This window comes from Pristiophorus japonicus, chromosome 6, assembly GCF_044704955.1.
Source record: "Pristiophorus japonicus isolate sPriJap1 chromosome 6, sPriJap1.hap1, whole genome shotgun sequence".
Taxonomy (NCBI): domain Eukaryota; kingdom Metazoa; phylum Chordata; class Chondrichthyes; family Pristiophoridae; genus Pristiophorus; species Pristiophorus japonicus.
The window spans coordinates 155840607-155861201 of record NC_091982.1 but is presented as its reverse complement, the minus strand read 5'-3'; the positions used below and the strand labels follow the sequence as shown (position 1 = coordinate 155861201).

At 50.6% G+C, this 20595-nt stretch overlaps 1 protein-coding gene across 2 annotated transcripts in view; it reads right to left on the bottom strand.

Annotated features, from left to right (window-relative positions):
* Window positions 1-20595, bottom strand: part of kif1aa (kinesin family member 1Aa) — a 511950-nt gene that overhangs the window by 75363 nt on the left and 415992 nt on the right. For both annotated transcript variants that reach the window (XM_070882200.1, XM_070882201.1), the window contains exons 26-31: window positions 20103-20188; window positions 15673-15808; window positions 13638-13800; window positions 12909-12999; window positions 10581-10699; window positions 9104-9159 (exon numbers count right to left, since the gene is read on the bottom strand). In XM_070882200.1, the coding sequence (XP_070738301.1) occupies window positions 9104-9159; window positions 10581-10699; window positions 12909-12999; window positions 13638-13800; window positions 15673-15808; window positions 20103-20188 (651 nt within the window). The remainder of the gene's footprint in view (window positions 1-9103; window positions 9160-10580; window positions 10700-12908; window positions 13000-13637; window positions 13801-15672; window positions 15809-20102; window positions 20189-20595) is intronic.

The window sequence follows — 20595 nt, the reverse complement described above, 5'->3', positions numbered from 1 at the left end:
ACACCCAACAGAATGAGGCACACCCGACGGAACGGTTAACACCCGACGGAACGGGGCATATCCGACGGGAAGGATCGGGGCACACCTGACAGAACGGGCACACCGACAGAACAGGGCACACCTGACGGAACGGGGCATATCCGACGGGAAGGAACGAGGCACACCCGACGGAACGGGACACACCCGACGGAACGGGGCACACCCGACGGAACGGAACGGGACACACCCGACGGAACGGGGCACACCCGACGGAACGGAACGGGGCACACCCGACGGAACGGGACACACCCGACGGAACGGGGCACACCCGACGGAACGGGGCACACCCGACGGAACGGAACGGGGCACACCCGACGGAACGGGGCACACCCGACGGAACGGAACGGGGCACACCCGACGGAACGGAACGGGACACACCCGACGGAACGGAACGGGACACACCCGACGGAACGGGGCACACCCGACGGAACGGAACGGGGCACACCCGACGGAACGGGGCACACCCGACGGAACGGAACGGGACACACCCGACGGAACGGAACGGGACACACCCGACGGAACGGAACGGGACACACCCGACGGAACGGGGCACACCCGACGGAACGGAACGGGGCACACCCGACGGAACGGAACGGGACACACCCGACGGAACGGGGCACACCCGACGGAACGGGGCACACCCGACGGAACGGAACGGGGCACACCCGACGGAACGGGACACACCCGACGGAACGGAACGGGACACACCCGACGGAACGGAACGGGACACACCCGACGGAACGGAACGGGACACACCCGACGGAACGGGGCACACCCGACGGAACGGAACGGGGCACACCCGACGGAACGGAACGGGACACACCCGACGGAACGGGACACACCCGACGGAACGGGGCACAACCGACGGAACGGAACGGGACACACCCGACGGAACGGGGCACACCCGACGGAACGGAACGGGACACACCCGACGGAACGGGGCACACCCGACGGAACGGAACGGGACACACCCGACGGAACGGGGCACACCCGACGGAACGGAACGGGACACACCCGACGGAACGGGGCACACCCGACGGAACGGGGCACACCCGACGGAACGGGGCACACCCGACGGAACGGAACGGGACACACCCGACGGAACGGGGCACACCCGACGGAACGGGGCACACCCGACGGAACGGGACACACCCGATGGAACGGGGCACACCCGACGGAACGGAACGGGACACACCCGACGGAACGGGGCACACCCGACGGAACGGAACGGGGCACACCCGACGGAACGGGGCATACCCGACGGAACGGGGCACACCCGACGGAACGGAACGGGACACACCCGATGGGACAGGACACACCCGACGGAACGGGGCATACCCGATGGAACGGGGCACACCCGACGGAACGGAACGGGGCACACCCGACGGAACGGGGCACACCCGACGGAACGGGGCACACCCGATGGGACGGGACACACCCGACGGAACGGGGCATACCCGACGGAACGGGGCACACCCGACGGAACGGAACGGGACACACCCGATGGGACAGGACACACCCGACGGAACGGGGCACACCCAATGGGACAGGACACACCCGACGGAACGGGGCACACCTGGCAGAACGGGAGACACCGACAGAACAGGGCACACCCGACGGAACGGGACATATCCGACGGGAAGGAACGGGGCACACCCGACGGAACGGAACGGGGCACACCGACAGAACGGAACGGGGCACACCGACAGAACGGGGCACACCTGACGGAACGGGACACACCCGACGGAACGGAACGGGACACACCCGACGGAACGGGACACACCCGACGGAACGGGACACACCCGACGGAACGGGGCACACCCGACGGAACGGGGCACACCCGACGGAACGGGGCACACCCGACGGAACGGGGCACACCCGACGGAACGGGGCACACCCGACGGAACGGGACACACCCGACGGAACGGGGCACACCCGACGGAACGGGGCACACCCGACGGAACGGAACGGGGCACACCCGACGGAACGGGACACACCCGACGGAACGGAACGGGACACACCCGACGGAACGGAACGGGACACACCCGACGGAACGGAACGGGACACACCCGACGGAACGGGGCACACCCGACGGAACGGAACGGGGCACACCCGACGGAACGGAACGGGACACACCCGACGGAACGGGACACACCCGACGGAACGGGGCACAACCGACGGAACGGAACGGGACACACCCGACGGAACGGGGCACACCCGACGGAACGGAACGGGACACACCCGACGGAACGGGGCACACCCGACGGAACGGAACGGGACACACCCGACGGAACGGGGCACACCCGACGGAACGGAACGGGACACACCCGACGGAACGGGGCACACCCGACGGAACGGGGCACACCCGACGGAACGGGGCACACCCGACGGAACGGAACGGGACACACCCGACGGAACGGGGCACACCCGACGGAACGGGGCACACCCGACGGAACGGGACACACCCGATGGAACGGGGCACACCCGACGGAACGGAACGGGACACACCCGACGGAACGGGGCACACCCGACGGAACGGAACGGGGCACACCCGACGGAACGGGGCATACCCGACGGAACGGGGCACACCCGACGGAACGGAACGGGACACACCCGATGGGACAGGACACACCCGACGGAACGGGGCATACCCGATGGAACGGGGCACACCCGACGGAACGGAACGGGGCACACCCGACGGAACGGGGCACACCCGACGGAACGGGGCACACCCGATGGGACGGGACACACCCGACGGAACGGGGCATACCCGACGGAACGGGGCACACCCGACGGAACGGAACGGGACACACCCGATGGGACAGGACACACCCGACGGAACGGGGCACACCCAATGGGACAGGACACACCCGACGGAACGGGGCACACCTGGCAGAACGGGAGACACCGACAGAACAGGGCACACCCGACGGAACGGGACATATCCGACGGGAAGGAACGGGGCACACCCGACGGAACGGAACGGGGCACACCGACAGAACGGAACGGGGCACACCGACAGAACGGGGCACACCTGACGGAACGGGACACACCCGACGGAACGGAACGGGACACACCCGACGGAACGGGACACACCCGACGGAACGGGACACACCCGACGGAACGGAACGGGACACACCCGACGGAACGGGACACACCCGACGGAACGGAACGGGACACACCCGACGGAACGGGGCACACCCGACGGAACGGGACACACCCGACGGAACGGGACACACCCGACGGAACGGAACGGGGCACACCTGACAGAACGGGGCACACCCGACGGAACGGAACGGGGCACACCTGACAGAACGGGGCACACCCGACGGAACGGGGCACACCCGATGGGACAGGACACACCCGATGGAACGGGGCACACCTGACAGAACGGGGCACACCCGACGGAACGGGGCACACCCGACGGAACGGGGCACACCCGACGGAACGGGGCACACCCGATGGGACAGGACACACCCGATGGGACAGGACACACTCGACGGAAAGGGGCATATCCGACGGGAAGGAACGGGGCACACCCAATGGAACGGGGCATATCCGACGGGAAGGAACGGGGCACACCCGATATAACGGGGCATATTCGACGGGAAGGAACGGGGCACACCCGATGGAACGGGGCACACCCAACGGAATGGGGCACACCCAACGAGACAGGACACACCCAATGGAACGGGGCACACTCGACGGAACGGGGCACACCCGATGGAACGGGGCACACCCGATGGGACAGGACACACCCGATGGGACAGGACACACCGACAGAACAGGGCACAGCCGACGGAACAGGGCACACCCGACAGAAGACTGTACACCTGACAGAATAGGGCACTCTTATTCTGGAAGCTTTGAGTTAATATTTAAGCCGCACTGTGTCACAACGGTGTTTTGTCGCCTGGCAGAGCTTCTTCCTGTTGACGTGTTTTTATGAGTTGCATCTATGACATGACTATATGAATCTTTCGTTGCAGTTTTCTCCCCTGCTCTCCCAGGGGTGCTGACTTTTGCTGGGTTACAGTTCGGTGATGACCGAAACCCTCAATCCCATGACTGTGGAGGGCAGTACAGACAAGCCCAGTCGTGGCCCTGTGGCATAGTGCTGTACCATATGATGAATTTGCCCATAATTCCATGAGGGGAGCTGTGATCATGTCAATCTTAAGATTTAAGCCAATTGATTGGCTAGAAAACAGCTGTGAAAGCTAGTTTTCAGCCAATTCAAATTCAGATTTTTACAAGTGGTTCCAGAATGGGTAATGAGAGGCAGGAGCAAAAAGTAAACATGTTTTAAAGTTAAAAAAGGGTCAGAATAAATTAAGGTAAACAGAAAACATAAACATTAAAGTGAAAAATGAAAAGTGGTCAATGAGAGCAAGTGTGGAAGAAAATGCAAGTAGAATGAAAGTGTATTTTCAATATTTAAGATCGTGTTTCGATGTTTAGTTTAGGTTATTGGTGCTAAATTCCAGTAATAAAGCCATTCCTGTCCCTGAGCAGTTTTACGAGCACTAATTTTAGTGTTTGTGCTGAAAATGTAAGTAATTGGCCTGCCCAGAGAGACAAGCATTTTGCTGGACTTCAGGCAGTTTAGGGGTTAGATGCACAGGGACTGAAAGAGATGCAGTCTGGAACGTGAGCTGTCCTCTCACAATTCTGCCACGGCAAATGCTGCTGTCACACAAACAAAAAACTCAGTTTTGTACGTTAAATAAAAACGCAACAAACCACAGCAAACATGCAGAGTGGAGTTACAGTAAAGACACAGAGCACACTGCACTAACAGCAATCTCAGCCACTGAGGTAAGTTCAGATTTACCCTGCCGTTCTCAATGCAAGATGTTACTTCAATTGAACACCTGGAGCATTTTTGACTGTTTGCTTTAATTTCTTCACACAAAACAAGATGCACTGGTTAATAAAAAAATGTGCCTGAAAAATTGTGCAATTTAAAAACGTCCAACCTGTCCCTGAAAGGGAGACACTAAATCGAAGCAGCTCACTGCTTCATCTATTTAAGAAAGTGCTGAATTGATTTAATGAGATGCCTTCTTGTAGTGGTAGAGTCCACTGTGGCATCACCTTCCCCTACCCCTGGGTCCTATTGAAACAGTTAACTTGTATTAAAAAGTATTTAACTTTTTCCTCCATGGGAATCAAAGTTCAGGGAATGTGCACCTTATATAACTGGCTTTTGACTTATGCTCTTTGACTCTGACGATCACAACAAGCAGGGCAAAAAGCAAAAGCCAGCCTAGTTACCCCGCAGGACAAGTTTCAGTCTGGATGAGATTGTATTGCAAAGCAAAATTCTTTTTGATAAGCCACTGCAGCTTTAAGTTCCATTCCAAAAGGACCTTCCGCTTGTAAGGTGATCCCACGCAATAGAAGATTCAATCACACCGAAGAGTTGATTGGTTGGTGATGGATGCCCTAACGACGTGACTGGCAGCTGCTAAGCGACCCGAGGACACTTTGATGATAAGTATGCAGTGATGTCACTCGCCCAGGGTTTGGGCCTCTCTCACTTTAAATGTGAATTATAACAAACTTTTAAAAATGAAACAAAGTAACAACTTTTGAGGTGTGATTGAATAACAGTAATGGACCAAGTGTGCACACTGTCTTACAAAATGAGATTGGTTATAAAACACAGCAATTGCAAATTTGGTGCCTTCTAGCAATCAGCTAGCCCTGGCACTCCAGTTGCAAATACCTACCCCAGCCCACCCCTCCTTTTACAGTCTGCGGACTTTACAACACCAAAGCTTCACATCGCCTCGGCACCAATTCATTTTTGCTCTTCTGTTTCCAACCTTGGTGGTGCCCTGTACTTTAGGCCTTGGTTCTCCACCAAGGCTTTCCCACTTTAAAATATAAATGAATGGGATGCGATTCCGTAACATTGGCATTAGTTCATATCGTAGTGTCCTAGCTACCCTTCAGTTTAGCCTATCTTCAATTTAGTGAAATACTGCACACTCTTGTCCACTGTTGTTTATAATGCTGAGTCAAGGCACAAGGGCACAGAGCTGAGTAATGACACACAACTGTATCTTAAGGGAAGTGGCTTTGAATTGGGTATGTCACCAGAAGCAGCAAGGAGACACAGTGATAATTACTCACAGCCCAACGTCTGAGGACTGGCAATACATCTCTGCATCAGGTAAGACACAGTTGACTGAGTGATTGAGGTTCTACCAGGCGAACAATTGTTCAGATACCCCAAAACAAAGAGGAAAAGGGGGATGGAAAAAAGTATGGCAGTTTCAGAGTCCTGTCATACAGTGCCATTGTGAACTACTCAATCATATAGTGAGTGGGAAGGAGAATGGCCTAAGTATACTTGGGATTGAGAGATAAAAGAAATGAGTGAGGTAATTTACTCAATCATATCTGGAGTGCAAGGGTGGGTGAAGTATCCAATTGTAAAGGGACATAAATACAAAAGCAAAATATTGTGGATGCTGGAATCTAGAATAAAAGGGATTGGGAGATAAATTACCCAATTAAATCAGGAACTGTGGGGGTGATATACCCAGTATGGGAATTGGGAGATGAATTACCCAATCATATGGGAAACTGTGGGGATGAAGTATCGAATGTATGGGGATTGGGAGATCAATTAACCAAACATATGAGGAACTTTGGAGGTGAAATACCCAATCGTACGGCCGTGGGGGTGGGGGTGGGGTGGGGGGGGAGGCAGGGGTGTTTGATGTATGCAATAATATAGTGAGTTGGGCAGGTTGAAGTACCCAATCGTATAGTGTAAAATATCCAATTGTACAGAGATTGGGAGATGAATTAACCAATGATATGGGGGAGTTGTAATCGGCGAGGTATCCAATCAAAGAGACTTTCCATCAGACTCCTGTACTACGAACCATGCATCTGGGCTTTCATGACAGCACAACCAAGGGACGTTGGAAGGGGCAAGGGGGCATAAACCTCCTCCTCAGAAAGATAAGAAGCAGCAACATTCGCGGCAGACACGGCGTGCATGGACAGCGAGACCAGGAACGGGAGGTTCAAACCATCAGGCATCAGGTGCTTAATCAAAACAAGTGCTTTCTCATTCTCTGCAAGGTACGTGATGAGGAACAGAAAATAACACAAATAGTATCATTACATGGGTTCTGACAACAAGAGGACAACAGATTAACTAAGGAGCAGTGTCGAGAAACATGCACAACAAATTGAAATGATGAAACATTAAGCTGCTAGCACCTAGACCTGTCCCACCACAAAAGAACAGGAATCTCCAGCCATTCACAAGCCCACTCGGCTTTGCGCCACACAGGACGATAGCTCTGGCACAATCCAATATTCCTCCCCCCATCCCCAGCAACATATGGATGAAGAACAATTCTCCACTGGTAACCAGAGGCCACAGAGTTAAGGTCATTGGCAAAAGAACCAAAGTGGAGATGAGGATTTTTTTTACGCAGCGAGTTGTTATGACCTTGAATTCACTGCCTGAAGCAGATTCAACAGTAACTTTCAAAAGGGATATATTCTTGAAACGGAAAGAAATTGCAGGGCTATGGGGAACGAGCAGGAGGGATGAGACTAATTGGGTAGCTTTTTCAAAGAGGTGGCAGGCACGATGGGCCTCTTTCTGTGCCCTATGATTCGATAAGATATCTATGATCAGAAAGTGATACACTGACTGTACCTACAAAACATCAGGAGCTGTGGGCCTCCTTCCTGAAGCCTATCCCTCACACACTCCAAATCCCCACAGCTAAAGGAATGGCTTGGCTCTGGTTAGACACACCCTTGTGTCCCCCACCAAACTCTTTATTTCACCTCAGGTACAACCTGATGCCTAATATACTCTTCACTTCTACCAAATGTGATCTGAGCCCTGCGAAAAGTTAGTGTCAGACTAATTTAGGTACCCGGAGGTTGAAGGTCACTGTCAGGATAATGGAGGGAGGCTGAGAATAAAGGTAATTATTAGTGTAATGTAGGGAGCCTTGATAGTAACTGAAATGTGCAATTCCGCTCTTTGATGCGATAAAGAAAATATTTGCCCATTACTGAGATTCCTGACACTCAGAAACTCATCCTCTAAGTTAATTAAAATAACTTAAGCTAAACAAGAACCCTTCCCCACATGCTTGTTCCATGTTTTCCCCACCTGTCCTGAAGGTGCTGATTCTTGCTCTGATTCAATGGCATCTGCACCATTTGCCCTCAGATAGCCTCAGCTAACTGACTCATCTTCTGAGCTGAGAGATCGGCTAACTTAGCACAGATCAGAGATCGGACCTGGAACCTTCCTGATCTGTACAACTGAGTCATTGCATAATGTTCATGAATTACTTTAATAAGGCTTCAGAGGTGGAAATTGGTTGTGGTACGTTTTCTTGTCCAAACCAGCGAAACATCAACAATGTGAGTCCCAACTGGGAGGCCAAGGCCTGTCCGAAATTGGTCCTCGGGCCCTCATTTGCTTAATTTGGGTGAGATGGCAGTGCCTGTCCCACCTCCACAGGCAGCTCACCCCTTTTACATAGATGGATATCGGGCTGCTTGCCTCACCGGCGGCAGGCTGAAGGTAAGTCCCAGGAGGGGTGGAAAGGTAATGGGTTGGGGGGGAGGGGGGGCGATCGCGAGTGCTATGGAATTGGGGGAGCACTCCTGTTCCTCCTGGCTCCAGGGCAATGATTACTGATTGTTTTCATACTTATATTTTGTTGCCGGCTGTTGAAGAATCCAAAGCGGAGCAGGCCTGGCTTCTGCTCCAGCTAATCACCAACCAGTTTTGGCGAGGAGACCGGAAACAGGTATTAGGCCCCTCATTTACATACGTAAGGAGCCTGTTTTAGGTGGCCGCCCGTGATGACTGAAAAGCCTCCTTTACAAATATGGCGGCGCATGTAACACAGGCACAGATCGGGTGCAGCACATTGCACCCCGAAATTAATACTTTTTGTACATGTTTTCCCCTTCCAATTTCTACCGCTCTATGTCACTAAGAGGTAATCTTAGGTACGTTTATGCAAAGCAAAAAAGCATTAAACAATTTTAGTCTTCTCACCTGGTTTAGACAAGGGCATCACTCGAGGAAACTGTCGCCTTGACGGCCTCAGTGGGCTGGGAACAGAAAGGGAAAGAGCAGGTGAATTCCACTTAGAATACGTTATTCAAAAGCACATCACTGGGCTGAGATTTTATCAGGTCACGGTACCATCAATGGGAGATTCATTCTCCAGAACTCTCGCACTCTGAGGTTCCCATTGTAGTTGTGACATGCAGGGTCTAGCATTGAGCACACGTAAAGGTGCTACTTCACTGGGAATGAGAGATACCAGAGAATTGGGGGTATATTAACTGAACTGCTGTCACCTTCTGCCTCCCAGTACCTGGTACAGGACAGAAGCCGGAATATACCTTTCCTCCCTCTCCGAGCTTCAGGATACACAAGAAACCGGTCTCGCCATATATCTGCCGCTCCCTGCATCTCTCTGCCTTTGCTCACAGACTGCTAGCCAGCCGATCTCAGTGCCAGGGTTCAAGCCAAGGTTCAGCCTTTCCTTCTCTGGTCTTCAGCTACGCAATGCTATTTGGAGATGGAGTTATCGCAGCATCCCAGCAGTTAAAAGGCAGCACTAGAATGCTGGAAATGGAAATATCTGATAGATGGGCAGAGAAAGAAGGAGCAAGAGAACAGCCTTCCTTGCCTGGTACTTCCTCTCTCCAAAGGCCCATCTTCATCTCAGGATGGGCTGGAGACCAGAGTCGTTTCAAGGAGCGGCTAGTAGGTGTGCATGAGTGGCCCAGTGTGAAGCCCAGCTGTCCTTCCCCAGGGGGAAGTACTTGCCCTCAAATCAACAACATGGCTGCCTGCGGTCAGGAGGCATCCATGTGTGGAATAACCATGCCAATCATGTTGTGGTACGCTACAATTAATTTTTCCACCATATCCAATTTAATTTCCTCCCTCAACTTTTTTTCTTTGCAAAACACATTCTTCCCCGACTGAGAGCACGGGAGGAGGGAGGGGGGATGGGCGGAGGGGGGGGTGGTGGGGGGGAGGGGTGCGAGGGTGACCCTGTGAGTCACATCAAATCCCCATCCCTCTCCCTTCAGCTGTCCACCTGACCGGATGTGAGGATTTTATCCTGAGGTGACTCTCTTTCTGCTGATCCCAATTTGTGGGCTAAAGTTTGGCTTGTGTTGAGCAGCAGGAACCGGAAGCTCACTGTGGGGAATTCTGGGTGCTAACTCATATCCTGGCATCGGATGGTGCAGACATGGACCCTCGGCCCCAATGAGACTTTGTGCTGTTTACTTGGTTGACATGTACACCCTCCTTGTGGGTGTTATATTAAAACCACCAGAAATTTGCCTTATTTCAGCTCCTCTTCATCCACTACAATGCAATGGGATAAAAGTCGGGTGCAGAACCACTCATGGCTCTGAACATTGTGAAGAGTAAGTCACAGACTTTGCGGTTGAACCAGAATAAAGGAGTATTGCTGCTGAAGACAATGAGATGTATTGGCATCATCTACCTGATGAGGTCCTTGCAGAGCGGTGGGAATGGATGCTGTTGATAGTGTCCGAATACCTCGAAGACAATGGGTTGGGTCTTGATATACTCTATGAAGGATTTGGTCACTTCCACTGCAATCTGTAAAAAAAAAGTAGTCTTCAATGTGTATAACCCTTCTTTTAATTAAGATTTCAAGAGTTAACAAAGACACAATTTTCTGGACTGCTGTGGACATTAATTGGACAATACTTGTGGGCGGGTACATTGGTATATATGGGTGTAAAATGCTGGAGCAGCAAAATATCACAGTTGGAGGAATTTAGTTTGCCTGGGAAGGTGAGCAAGGAATCCTGCCCACACTAGCTGATGGTCCTGTCAGTTGGGGCCACTGCTCTTGCCGAATGCCAGCTGAGTTGGTCCTGTTGGCTTACTCCCTGATCTCCTGTTAGGAGCACACACCCTCCAATTCTGGCTTCACTTGCATCTCCTCTCCTTCTGCTCCACCGTCAGTACCAGGCCCTTCAGATGTCCTGGTTCTACCTACCGGAACGTTTTCCCTAAACCCTTTCCTCTTGCTACCTCTTTCCTCTTCTTTCCTCCTCAAACCTATCACTTTGGCCATGTGTTTGACAAAGTACAGGTTGAACCTCCCTTGTCGACCGGCACATTCCCGGCCGCACCGGCATGAACAAATTGAAGTCCTTCCTCGCTGCCGACTCCCGCAATTGATGGCCTGACCCCGGGATCCACTGCCCCCCCCCACCCCCCCGCCCATATCCCCGACACACGATCTCTCTGCCACACTCCCAACCCCAAGCCAGCCAGCCCCAATATCCCCTTGCTCAGTACCTGTACCATCCAATTTAACGTGACCTCCCCTCAACCGGCAAAATCCCTTATCCGGCACAGGCCAGGTCCTGAGGATGCCGGATAAGAGAGGTTCAACTTGTACCATATAATAATAGACTTGTTAGCTAAATTAAAGCCCAAAAGATTAAATGGGCAGTGGCAGTGTGGATATGAAATTGGCTAAGGGACAGAAAGCAGAGAGCAGTGGTGAACGGTTTTACAGACTGGAGGGAAGTATACAGTGGTGTTCCGATTGGGTTGGAATTATGCCCACTGCTATTTTTGATATATATTAATGAGCTGGACTTGCGTATATAGGGCTTAACATCAAAGTTTGCAGATGACACGAAACTCAGAAATGTAGTAAACAGGCTGGTGAAATGGGCAGACACGTGGCAGATGAACTCTAACGCAGAGAAGTGCAAAGTGATAAATTTTGGTCGGAAGAATGAGGAGAGTCAATATAAATGAAATGATACAATTTTAAAGGGGGTTCAGGAACAGAGAGACCTGGATGTATGTACCAAAATCTTTGAAGGGGGCAGGACAAGTTGAGAAGGCTGTTAAAAAAGCACATGGGAACCTTGGCTTTATTAAGAGAGGCATAGATTACAAAAGCAAGGAAGTTATGTTAAACCTTTATAAAACAGTGCTTAGGCTTCAGCTGGAGTATTGTGTTCAATTCTGGGTACCACACATTATGAAGGACATTAGAGAGGGTGCAGAAGAGACTTACTAGAATTTCTAGGGATGAGAGACTAGAAAAGTTGGGGTTGAGGAGATTTGATAGAGGTGTTCAAAATCAAGAATGAGTAAATAAGGGCAATGGCAAAATAGTTGATAACCAGAGGACACAGATTTAAGATTGGCAAAGAACCAGAGGCATCATGAAGAAACATTTTTTTTATCACAGCGAGTTGTTTGTGATCTGGGATGCACAGCCTGAAAGGGTGGTGGAAGCAGATTCAATAATAACTTTCAAACAGCAATTGAATAAATACTTGAAAGGAAAAAAAATACAGGGCTACGGGGAAAGAGTGGGACTAATCGGATAACTCTACCACAGAGCCGACACATACACAATGCGCCAAATGGCCTTCTTCTGTGCGATATCATTCTATGATTTGATAATAGTTAAGGAACATAGAACCTCATCCTGCTCTTCTCCATTCCAGACTCATTCACCACTTGCTGCAGAGGGCATAGGTCAGGACATCCGCTCTCCCTCTGTGCATGATGGGCAGAGAATAGCATTGCTGTTGCAAATCACACTTGCTTTTAAATGGGAATTAATAGTAGTGCAGCCTAATGGCACAGCACAATCACCAATCTGCCAACAACAGACTCCGAGACGAGCACTGTCGCCAACAGTACCACACGAGACACTCGAACACAAAATGAAAACCGTACTAAAGCTCTTTGGTACAGTCAGTTGTGAATCTGGGCATTCCATCTGGGCCCATATAACCACGGTTACATCTCCACTCGGGTAACTCACATTCTGCACATGGTAAAAACCAAGAGGGGGACCTCGGCCTGTGTTTTTCAGTGGCTCTGTAGAAAAGGCTTCTTCTTGACGATGGATGAAACTGTAAAAGAGAAAAAGAGATAAAATCACAATTGTACTTTCTTGGTCAGAGGTTCCTTTGATTTATGCCATCAGTTTTGAACAGAAACATCAGTTCTCTCAGAGCTTCATGAGCTGGAGTGTGAGGAAACTGGAAATGGAAATGATGTAAAGCTGCTCTACTGGTTACAGTAGTACCCACAGTGCATTGCAGCAATCCCGACAGTCAGGTCCTTTTAAAGATCAACCTTGTGTTATATCTGACTTGACCAAAAGAGTTTAGAAGCCAGATATAGCACAACCTCCACAGTTGTGGCAATGGGTCAATATAGCAAGGATGCAACAAGCCTCCATAGGTGTGGCAATGAATGGATATAACATGGCCCCCATAGCTACAGTAATGGGTATATATAACACGGATACAACATATCCATCATAGGCAAGGCAATGAGTTTATATAACACAAATATTAAATAGTCATGGTACTGGGTCAATATATCATGGATATATCACAGACCCCATTGGCATGACAATGGGTGGATATAGCATGGCCTCCACAGGTGTGACAGTGCCTCTTTATGGCACAGATACATCGTGGCTTCCACAGGCATGGCATTTTGTCTATATAGCATCGATATAGCATGTTTATGGGTGACTTACTTGAACTGACAGAAGATATCGGCATATTCTGCTGAGATACTCGAGGCCTGTAGAACTGTCACTCTGAAAGTGAAGTTGCTGCCAATCTTGAGGTGTTCTTCGATCCCATCTATCTGTGTGTCTACCGGTGACTTCACTGGACTTTCGAGCTCCTCCTGGGTGGCTGCGGAGTGCAAACAAACCCACAAACATTTAATGGGATTTTTATCCCCACCTTGCTTGCCGAAGTGGTGGAGGCAGGTTAAAGATGGCAGAGGGGTTAAGCTGGCGGGGGTTGGGGGTTCAGGCCTCGCGCCCGCCTCTCACCATTTTAACGAGGCTGCAATCAGGCATGGGAAGGACTCACACCTCAGAAGAGCGGAGGCCTAATTTAAATGGCAGTCATCGGGATGTGTATGCCAATTTAGCCACAGGCTGGACTAAGGTTCGCAACATCTGAAAACCAGGCGCGAAAGCTTGCAGGAGCCAGGATCCTGGCTATAGGAGGCACAGGTAAATGCCATTTAAAATGTAGTTTTTAAATGTTCCTTTGTGGGCCGTGAGGAGCAAGAGTGTTCCTCTTGATCCCACAAGCATACATTGGGGAACCCCATGCCTGGGTTCCCCGTTGTCTCCCGTGATTGCGAACTTTCCTGATTCCCTCCTTCCAATTCCTTTTTTACCTTGGCAGAGACAGTTTCCACGGGACCCCTTGACGGCCGCCTGGCGCCCCTCCCTGAACAATTCTGACTCCTGCCCACTGGCTTTGGATGGGAGTCGGTATTGGAAGTTAAGATCTCCCAGTCCTCACGCTTTTGGTGGGGGTGGGGGGGGGGGGGGCACGACACGTATGCCTCACCGCCTGCTTTGACCTGATTCCCGACCCAGTCTTTACAGTCAGTTTTCTTGTCATTGGGAAATTGTCCCGATTCTCCCAGCCACTGTCCCAGCTGAATAGCATAGTTACTTGAATCTACATCTTCAATGACACCCTTCTTGAATCCATAACCAGGATTCTTTGCTCACTTCTGTTAAAGGGGAAGGATGGTCTAAGGGAGCACTTTTTGTCCAAAGCAATCCCCATTGAGAGTGATTTTCAGAATGTATGTTTGTGCTGGGGAGCCTAACTCACCACTGGCGAATTGCGGGAGCTCAAAGGCTGTACCCGTGCACCGGGATATCTCCTGGTATATTATCTGTTTACAAATTGGCTCTGAGAGCATCACCGCACTGTAGACATCACATTCCACATGGTCCCCGAAAGCAGCCCGCCCACTCTCACCGGAATTGCACTCAAGGGATAGAAATTGGAGTAGATTTTCCATCTCAGGGATGCTAAAGCTGATTTTTCTCCCTCACCATCTCAGCTGATCTCAGTAACCTCAGCACAAACCAGGCACTGACACTGGAACCTTCCAGCTTTCTCATTTACACGTTCCTAGAAAATCTCTCCTTCTTCAATTAGCTCCTGACGTCTGAATCATAGGTATTCATGTCACAGATAGCCCTTGAAAACCAGGATTCAAACTTGGTGAAACACACGCGCCATCAGTTCTGATGGGGTAGTCATCATTATAGGCAGTCCCTCGAAACGAGGATGACTTGCTTCCACGCCAACAAAGGATGAGTTCACAGATATTTCAATGAAGGACCCAAATTACATCCTCAAGGGTGGAAAATGCCTGTGCATGGATTTTTTTAATGTGTGGTGGCCGTTGCACACCAGACACCACACGGGCTTGACAGAGCTAGGTCTTGGTCCAGTGGCAAGGATTACCCAAGATGACTGGGTCCAGTGGCAAGGATTACCCAAGATGACTGGAGACCAGCTCTGCTGCATGGACCTAGTGCGCACACATATCGCAGTGTGGGCTGGCCCGTGCTGCCCCTGGGCCCTCGTCTCCTCTGGGCCCCGAACTCACGCCTCCCCTGGGCACCGATCACGTCCCTCCACAGGTCATCAAAGCCTAGGTCGGTGATTGGAGCGTGGGCAGATACAGCAGGAACGACAAAAGGTCGGGGCGAAGGAGCACCGAGAGACTGGGGTAGTGCATACCTGCACAGGTGTTGTTGTTGACCTCGTCGGCGGAAGGGCCTGAATCGCTCGACTGACCTTGCCCCTCAACGATCCGCAGCTCCTCCTGGGATGTGCCAGAGCGAGACATTCCCGCTGTACAACAATCCGACTGAAACTAAACACAACAGAGAGGATCACAGAGTAACATCACATAAACGCCCCTGCAGGCGCTGCTCATGGACATTCACGGCAGTGCTAATCAAACCACAGAAGTTTATAACAATAAAGGAGGCAGTTTGGCCCATCGTGTCTGTACTCTGTGCTGCAGCAATCCATAGCTAACCCCACGGCACCGCTCTACCCTAAAGCCCTGTATCTTCCTCTGCTTCAAATATTTATCCAATTTGCCAATTAGAGATAGAAACATAGAAACATAGAAAATAGGTGCAGGAGTAGGCCCTTCGAGCCTGCACCGCCATTCAATGAGTTCATGGCTGAACATGCAACTTCAGTACTCCATTCCTGCTTTCTCGCCATACCCCTTGATCCCTCTAGCAGTAAGGACGACATCTAACTCCTTTTTGAATATATTGACTGAATTGGCCTCAACAACGTCCTGTGGTAGAGAATTCCACAGGTTCACCAGTCTCTGGGTGAAGAAGTTTCTCCTCATCTTGGTCCTAAATGGCTTACCCCTTATCCTTAGATTGTGACCCCTGGTTCTGAACTTCCCCAACATTGGGAACATTCTTCCTGCATCCAACCTGTCTAAACCAGTCAGAATTTTAAACGTTTCTATGAGATCCCCTCTCATTCTTCTGAGCTCCAGTGAATACAAGCCCAGTTGATCCAGTCTTTCTTGATATGTCAGTCCCGCCATCCCGGGAATCAGTCTGGTGAACCTTCGCTGCACTCCCTCAATAGCAAGAATGTCCTTCCTCAAGTTAGGAGACCAAAACTGTACACAATACTCCAGGTGTGGCCTCACCAAGGCCCTGAACAACTGTAGTAACACCTCCCTGCCCCTGTACTCAAACCCCCTCGCTATGAAAGGCAACATGCCATTTGCTTTCTTAACCGCCTGCTGTACCTGCATGCCAACCAGGTCTCGTTGCACCTCTCCTTTTCCTAATCTGTCACCATTCAGATAATAGTCTGTCTCTCTGTTTTTACCACCAAAGTGGATAACCTCACATTTATCCACATTATACTTCATCTGCCATGCATTTGCCCACTCACCTAACCTATGCAAGTCACTCTGCAGCCTCATAGCATCCTCCTCGCAGCTCACACTGCCACCCAACTTAGTGTCATCCGCAAATTTGGAGATACTACATTTAATCCCCTCGTCTAAATCATTAATGTACAATGTAAACAGCTGGGGCCCCAGCACAGAACCTTGCGGTACCCCACTAGTCACTGCCTGCCATTCTGAAAAGTACCCATTTACTCCTAATCTTTGCTTCCTGTCTGCCAACCAGTTCTCAATCCACGTCAGCACACTATCCCCAATCCCATGTGCTTTAACTTTGCACATTAATCTCTTGTGTGAGACCTTGTCGAAAGCCTTCTGAAAGTCCAAATACACCACATCAACGGGTTCTCCCTTGTCCACTCTACTGGAAACATCCTCAAAATTTCCAGAAGGTTTGTCAAGCAAGATATAATGGTCTCTATCTTAACCATGCACTGCATCAAAGCATTCCCTAATCTAACAACCTTCTACATAAAGAAACTTCTTCCAATTTCACTCCTCACTCTCAGTGAAAATTTTAAAAGGGATATGTGGATCGGGCAGGAACGTGGAGTTGAGGTCAAAGATCAGCCATGGTCTCGTTGAATGGTGGAACAGGCTCAAAGGACCAGATGGCCTACTCCTGCTCCTATTTCTTATGTTCTTATGACCTCTCATCACTGACTCCCCAACCAGAGGATATAATCGTTTCCTATTTACACTCTTTATTGGTTTAAAAACCTCTCCTTTTAGCCTTCTCTGCTCCAGTGGAAATAATCCTGGAATCTTATCTCTCCTCATAACTCTAGTTTACCATCCCTGGTATCCTGGTGAATCAATGATGTATGCCGTATATAGCTTTAATTTTCTCTCTTTAATGAGAAGCTCAAAACTGCACACAGTACTCCGACTGCTGTCTAACCAGTGTTTTGTATAAAGTTATCATTACTTCTATGTGCTTGTATGCTATGCCCCTATTTAAAAACCCAATGGATTTACCTATCTGTACTTGCACTTTAGGGAATTATGGGGGAGAAATTCCCCAGCGCCCCGATTGGGGGCAGTAACCAGCTCGGAGCGCGACTTCCTGTGCCCGGCGCGCAAGTCCCGCCCCATGCCGCGAAATTGGGGCGGGTCTCAGAGGTAGTGGAGCGCAATCTCACGCGCTCCTGATCCCCTTGGGGCGGGTTCTGGGGCGATGCTGGGACACGATCGGCAGTGCTACGCAGATGCTCTGTCCCTCCCCTTCGCTTAAAGGAGAGGGCCTCTGTGCACTGTGCATGGCCTCCACTAGGCCACCAGGGCGGAGTGGTGCCTAGGTCACAGCCCGCCAAACAAAAGGAAGTGCCGTCTGCACGATGGTGGCTCGGACCATGCAAGGGGAGAAGAAGTCGAACTGACCGGTGAGTCGGCAAGATGGTGGCGCGGGCTGCTCCCCGCCTCCCTTTAACTCCCACCCTGCAAGCGGATATCGGCCCAGTTCGTGACCCACGAGGCCAGCGCTGACACCGCTCGCCCGCATGCTGATGACGTCATCGACTGTTGCGCGCGCCCTACCAGCGGGACGCGGCGCTACCGTGGCAGCATCTCCGCTAACTCCCGCTCACTTTCACAGGAGCCAGTAGCACTCCACCCCTCGTCAAAAAGTGTTTTGCACTCCGTTAGCGCACCCCCCTCCCCGTAGGCGCTAACTGGGGTCACAAAAAGCGGCAATTTCGACCCTTATGTATTAAAACCCCTCGGTCTCTCTTCTTAGCCATACCCTTCAGCCTCTTTCTATTACGTGTATACTCTCAACACCTTGTATTAGCTCACACCACTCCACATTAAATTGCATTTGCCACTTGTTTGCCATTCTGCTAACCAGTCTGTGACTTCCTGAAGTGCTGAATAGTTAATAGGTTTAGAAACATAAGCTAGCATGGAACAATAAGATGTCATTTCATGCATCAAGCTGACTCTTTAGCCCCATGTACAATCTATGCTATCATGGATTCTATCCCAACTATTTAATCTCCTTCCACATACCAGAGATTCTCAGTGTTAGAAGTTACTGTGGGTAATCTCAGGGCTTGGGGTTACTGTGGGTAATGTCAGGGCTAAGGGTTACCATGGGTAATCAGGGTTAAAGGTTACTGTGGGTAATCAGGGTTAAAGGTTACTGTGGGTAATCAGGGTTAAGGGTTACTGTGGGTAATCAGGGTTAAAGGTTACTGTGGGTAATCAGGGTTAGGGGTTACCGTGGGTAATCAGGGTTAGGGGTTACTGTGGGTAATCAGGGTTAAAGGTTACTGTGGGTAATCAGGGTTAGGGGTTACTGTGGGTAATCAGGGTTAGGGGTTACTGTGGGTAATCAGGGTTAGGGGTTACCGTGGGTAATCTCAGGATTAGGGGTTACTGTGGGTAATCAGGGTTAGGGGTTACTGTGGGTAATCTCAGGATTCGGGGTTACTGTGGGTAATCAGGGTCAGGGGTTACTGTGGGTAACGTCAGGGCTAAGGATTACCATGGGTAATCAGGGTTAAGGGTTATTGTGGATAATCAGGGTTAGGAGTTACTGTGGGTAATCAGGGTTAGGGGTTACTGTGGGTAATCTCAGGGTTAGGGGTTACTGTGGGTAATCTTAGGGTTAGGGGTTACTGTGGGTAATCAGGGTTAGGGGTTACTGTGGGTAATCAGGGTTAGGGGTTACTGTGGGTAATCTCAGGGTTAGGGGTTACTGTGGGTAATCAGGGTTAGGGGTTACTGTGGGTAATCTCAGGGTTAGGGGTTACTGTGGGTAATCAGGGTTAGGGGTTACTGTGGGTAATCTCAGGGTTAGGGGTTACTGTGGGTAATCAGGGTTAGGGGTTACTGTGGGTAATCAGGGTTAGGGGTTACTGTGGGTAAATTCTGGGTTAGGGGTTACTGTGGGTAATCAGGGTTAGGGGTTACTGTGGGTAATCAGGGTTAGGGGTTACTGTGGGTAATCAGGGTTAGGGGTTACTGTGGGTAATCTTAGGGTTAAGAGTTGGTTTTTGCATCAAATTTACAAGTTTATTTCCAAATAAAGATATGTCAGCTCAGATGTCCTCACAATATATGGGACATGAATCTAGAAGTGTGTGCATGAAGTTTTATATTTTTGGTAACTTATTTTGTACTTCCTTCCTGTCTAGTTGTATTTCCTAGTGAGCCATGTGTAGTGGCATTCAGGAGGTGATCATGTGAAAGAGAAGCCTGCTAATAGTGTTACCTTCTCAAAGTGCTGATCATCAAAGGAGATCTTGGCTGTTCCCGATTGTCGAACCCCAGAACCATAATCTGGAGCTTCCTCATCGGCTAAAAACAGACACAATAAAATAACATTACTCAATGAAATGAAGCTGTGTGTAACGAACATTGTACCTGCTCTGAATTCCCTTTGCTACCAGTGTCTGATTCATAGCTCTGCTTCTTAACTGATTGGATTAAGGAGGCCATGCTCCAAATTTTCATCGAATAGGAAGACTAACTATGCCAACATGGCCTAGCTCAGTGCAGATTAAATTTGTACTTTGAAAATAAAGGCACTAAAAACAGGCGGTAATTTTACTGAGCCTGCTCAGCGCAAAACTGAGAGGATCGGACAACTGCCCACTTTACCCCCGCCCCGATTATACATTGCACAATGCAATGGGAGATTGGGCTGTGTGTAAAAGGTGTAGCCGATCCAATCCGATCAGTTCCTTGACCAGCGGGTTCGGTTA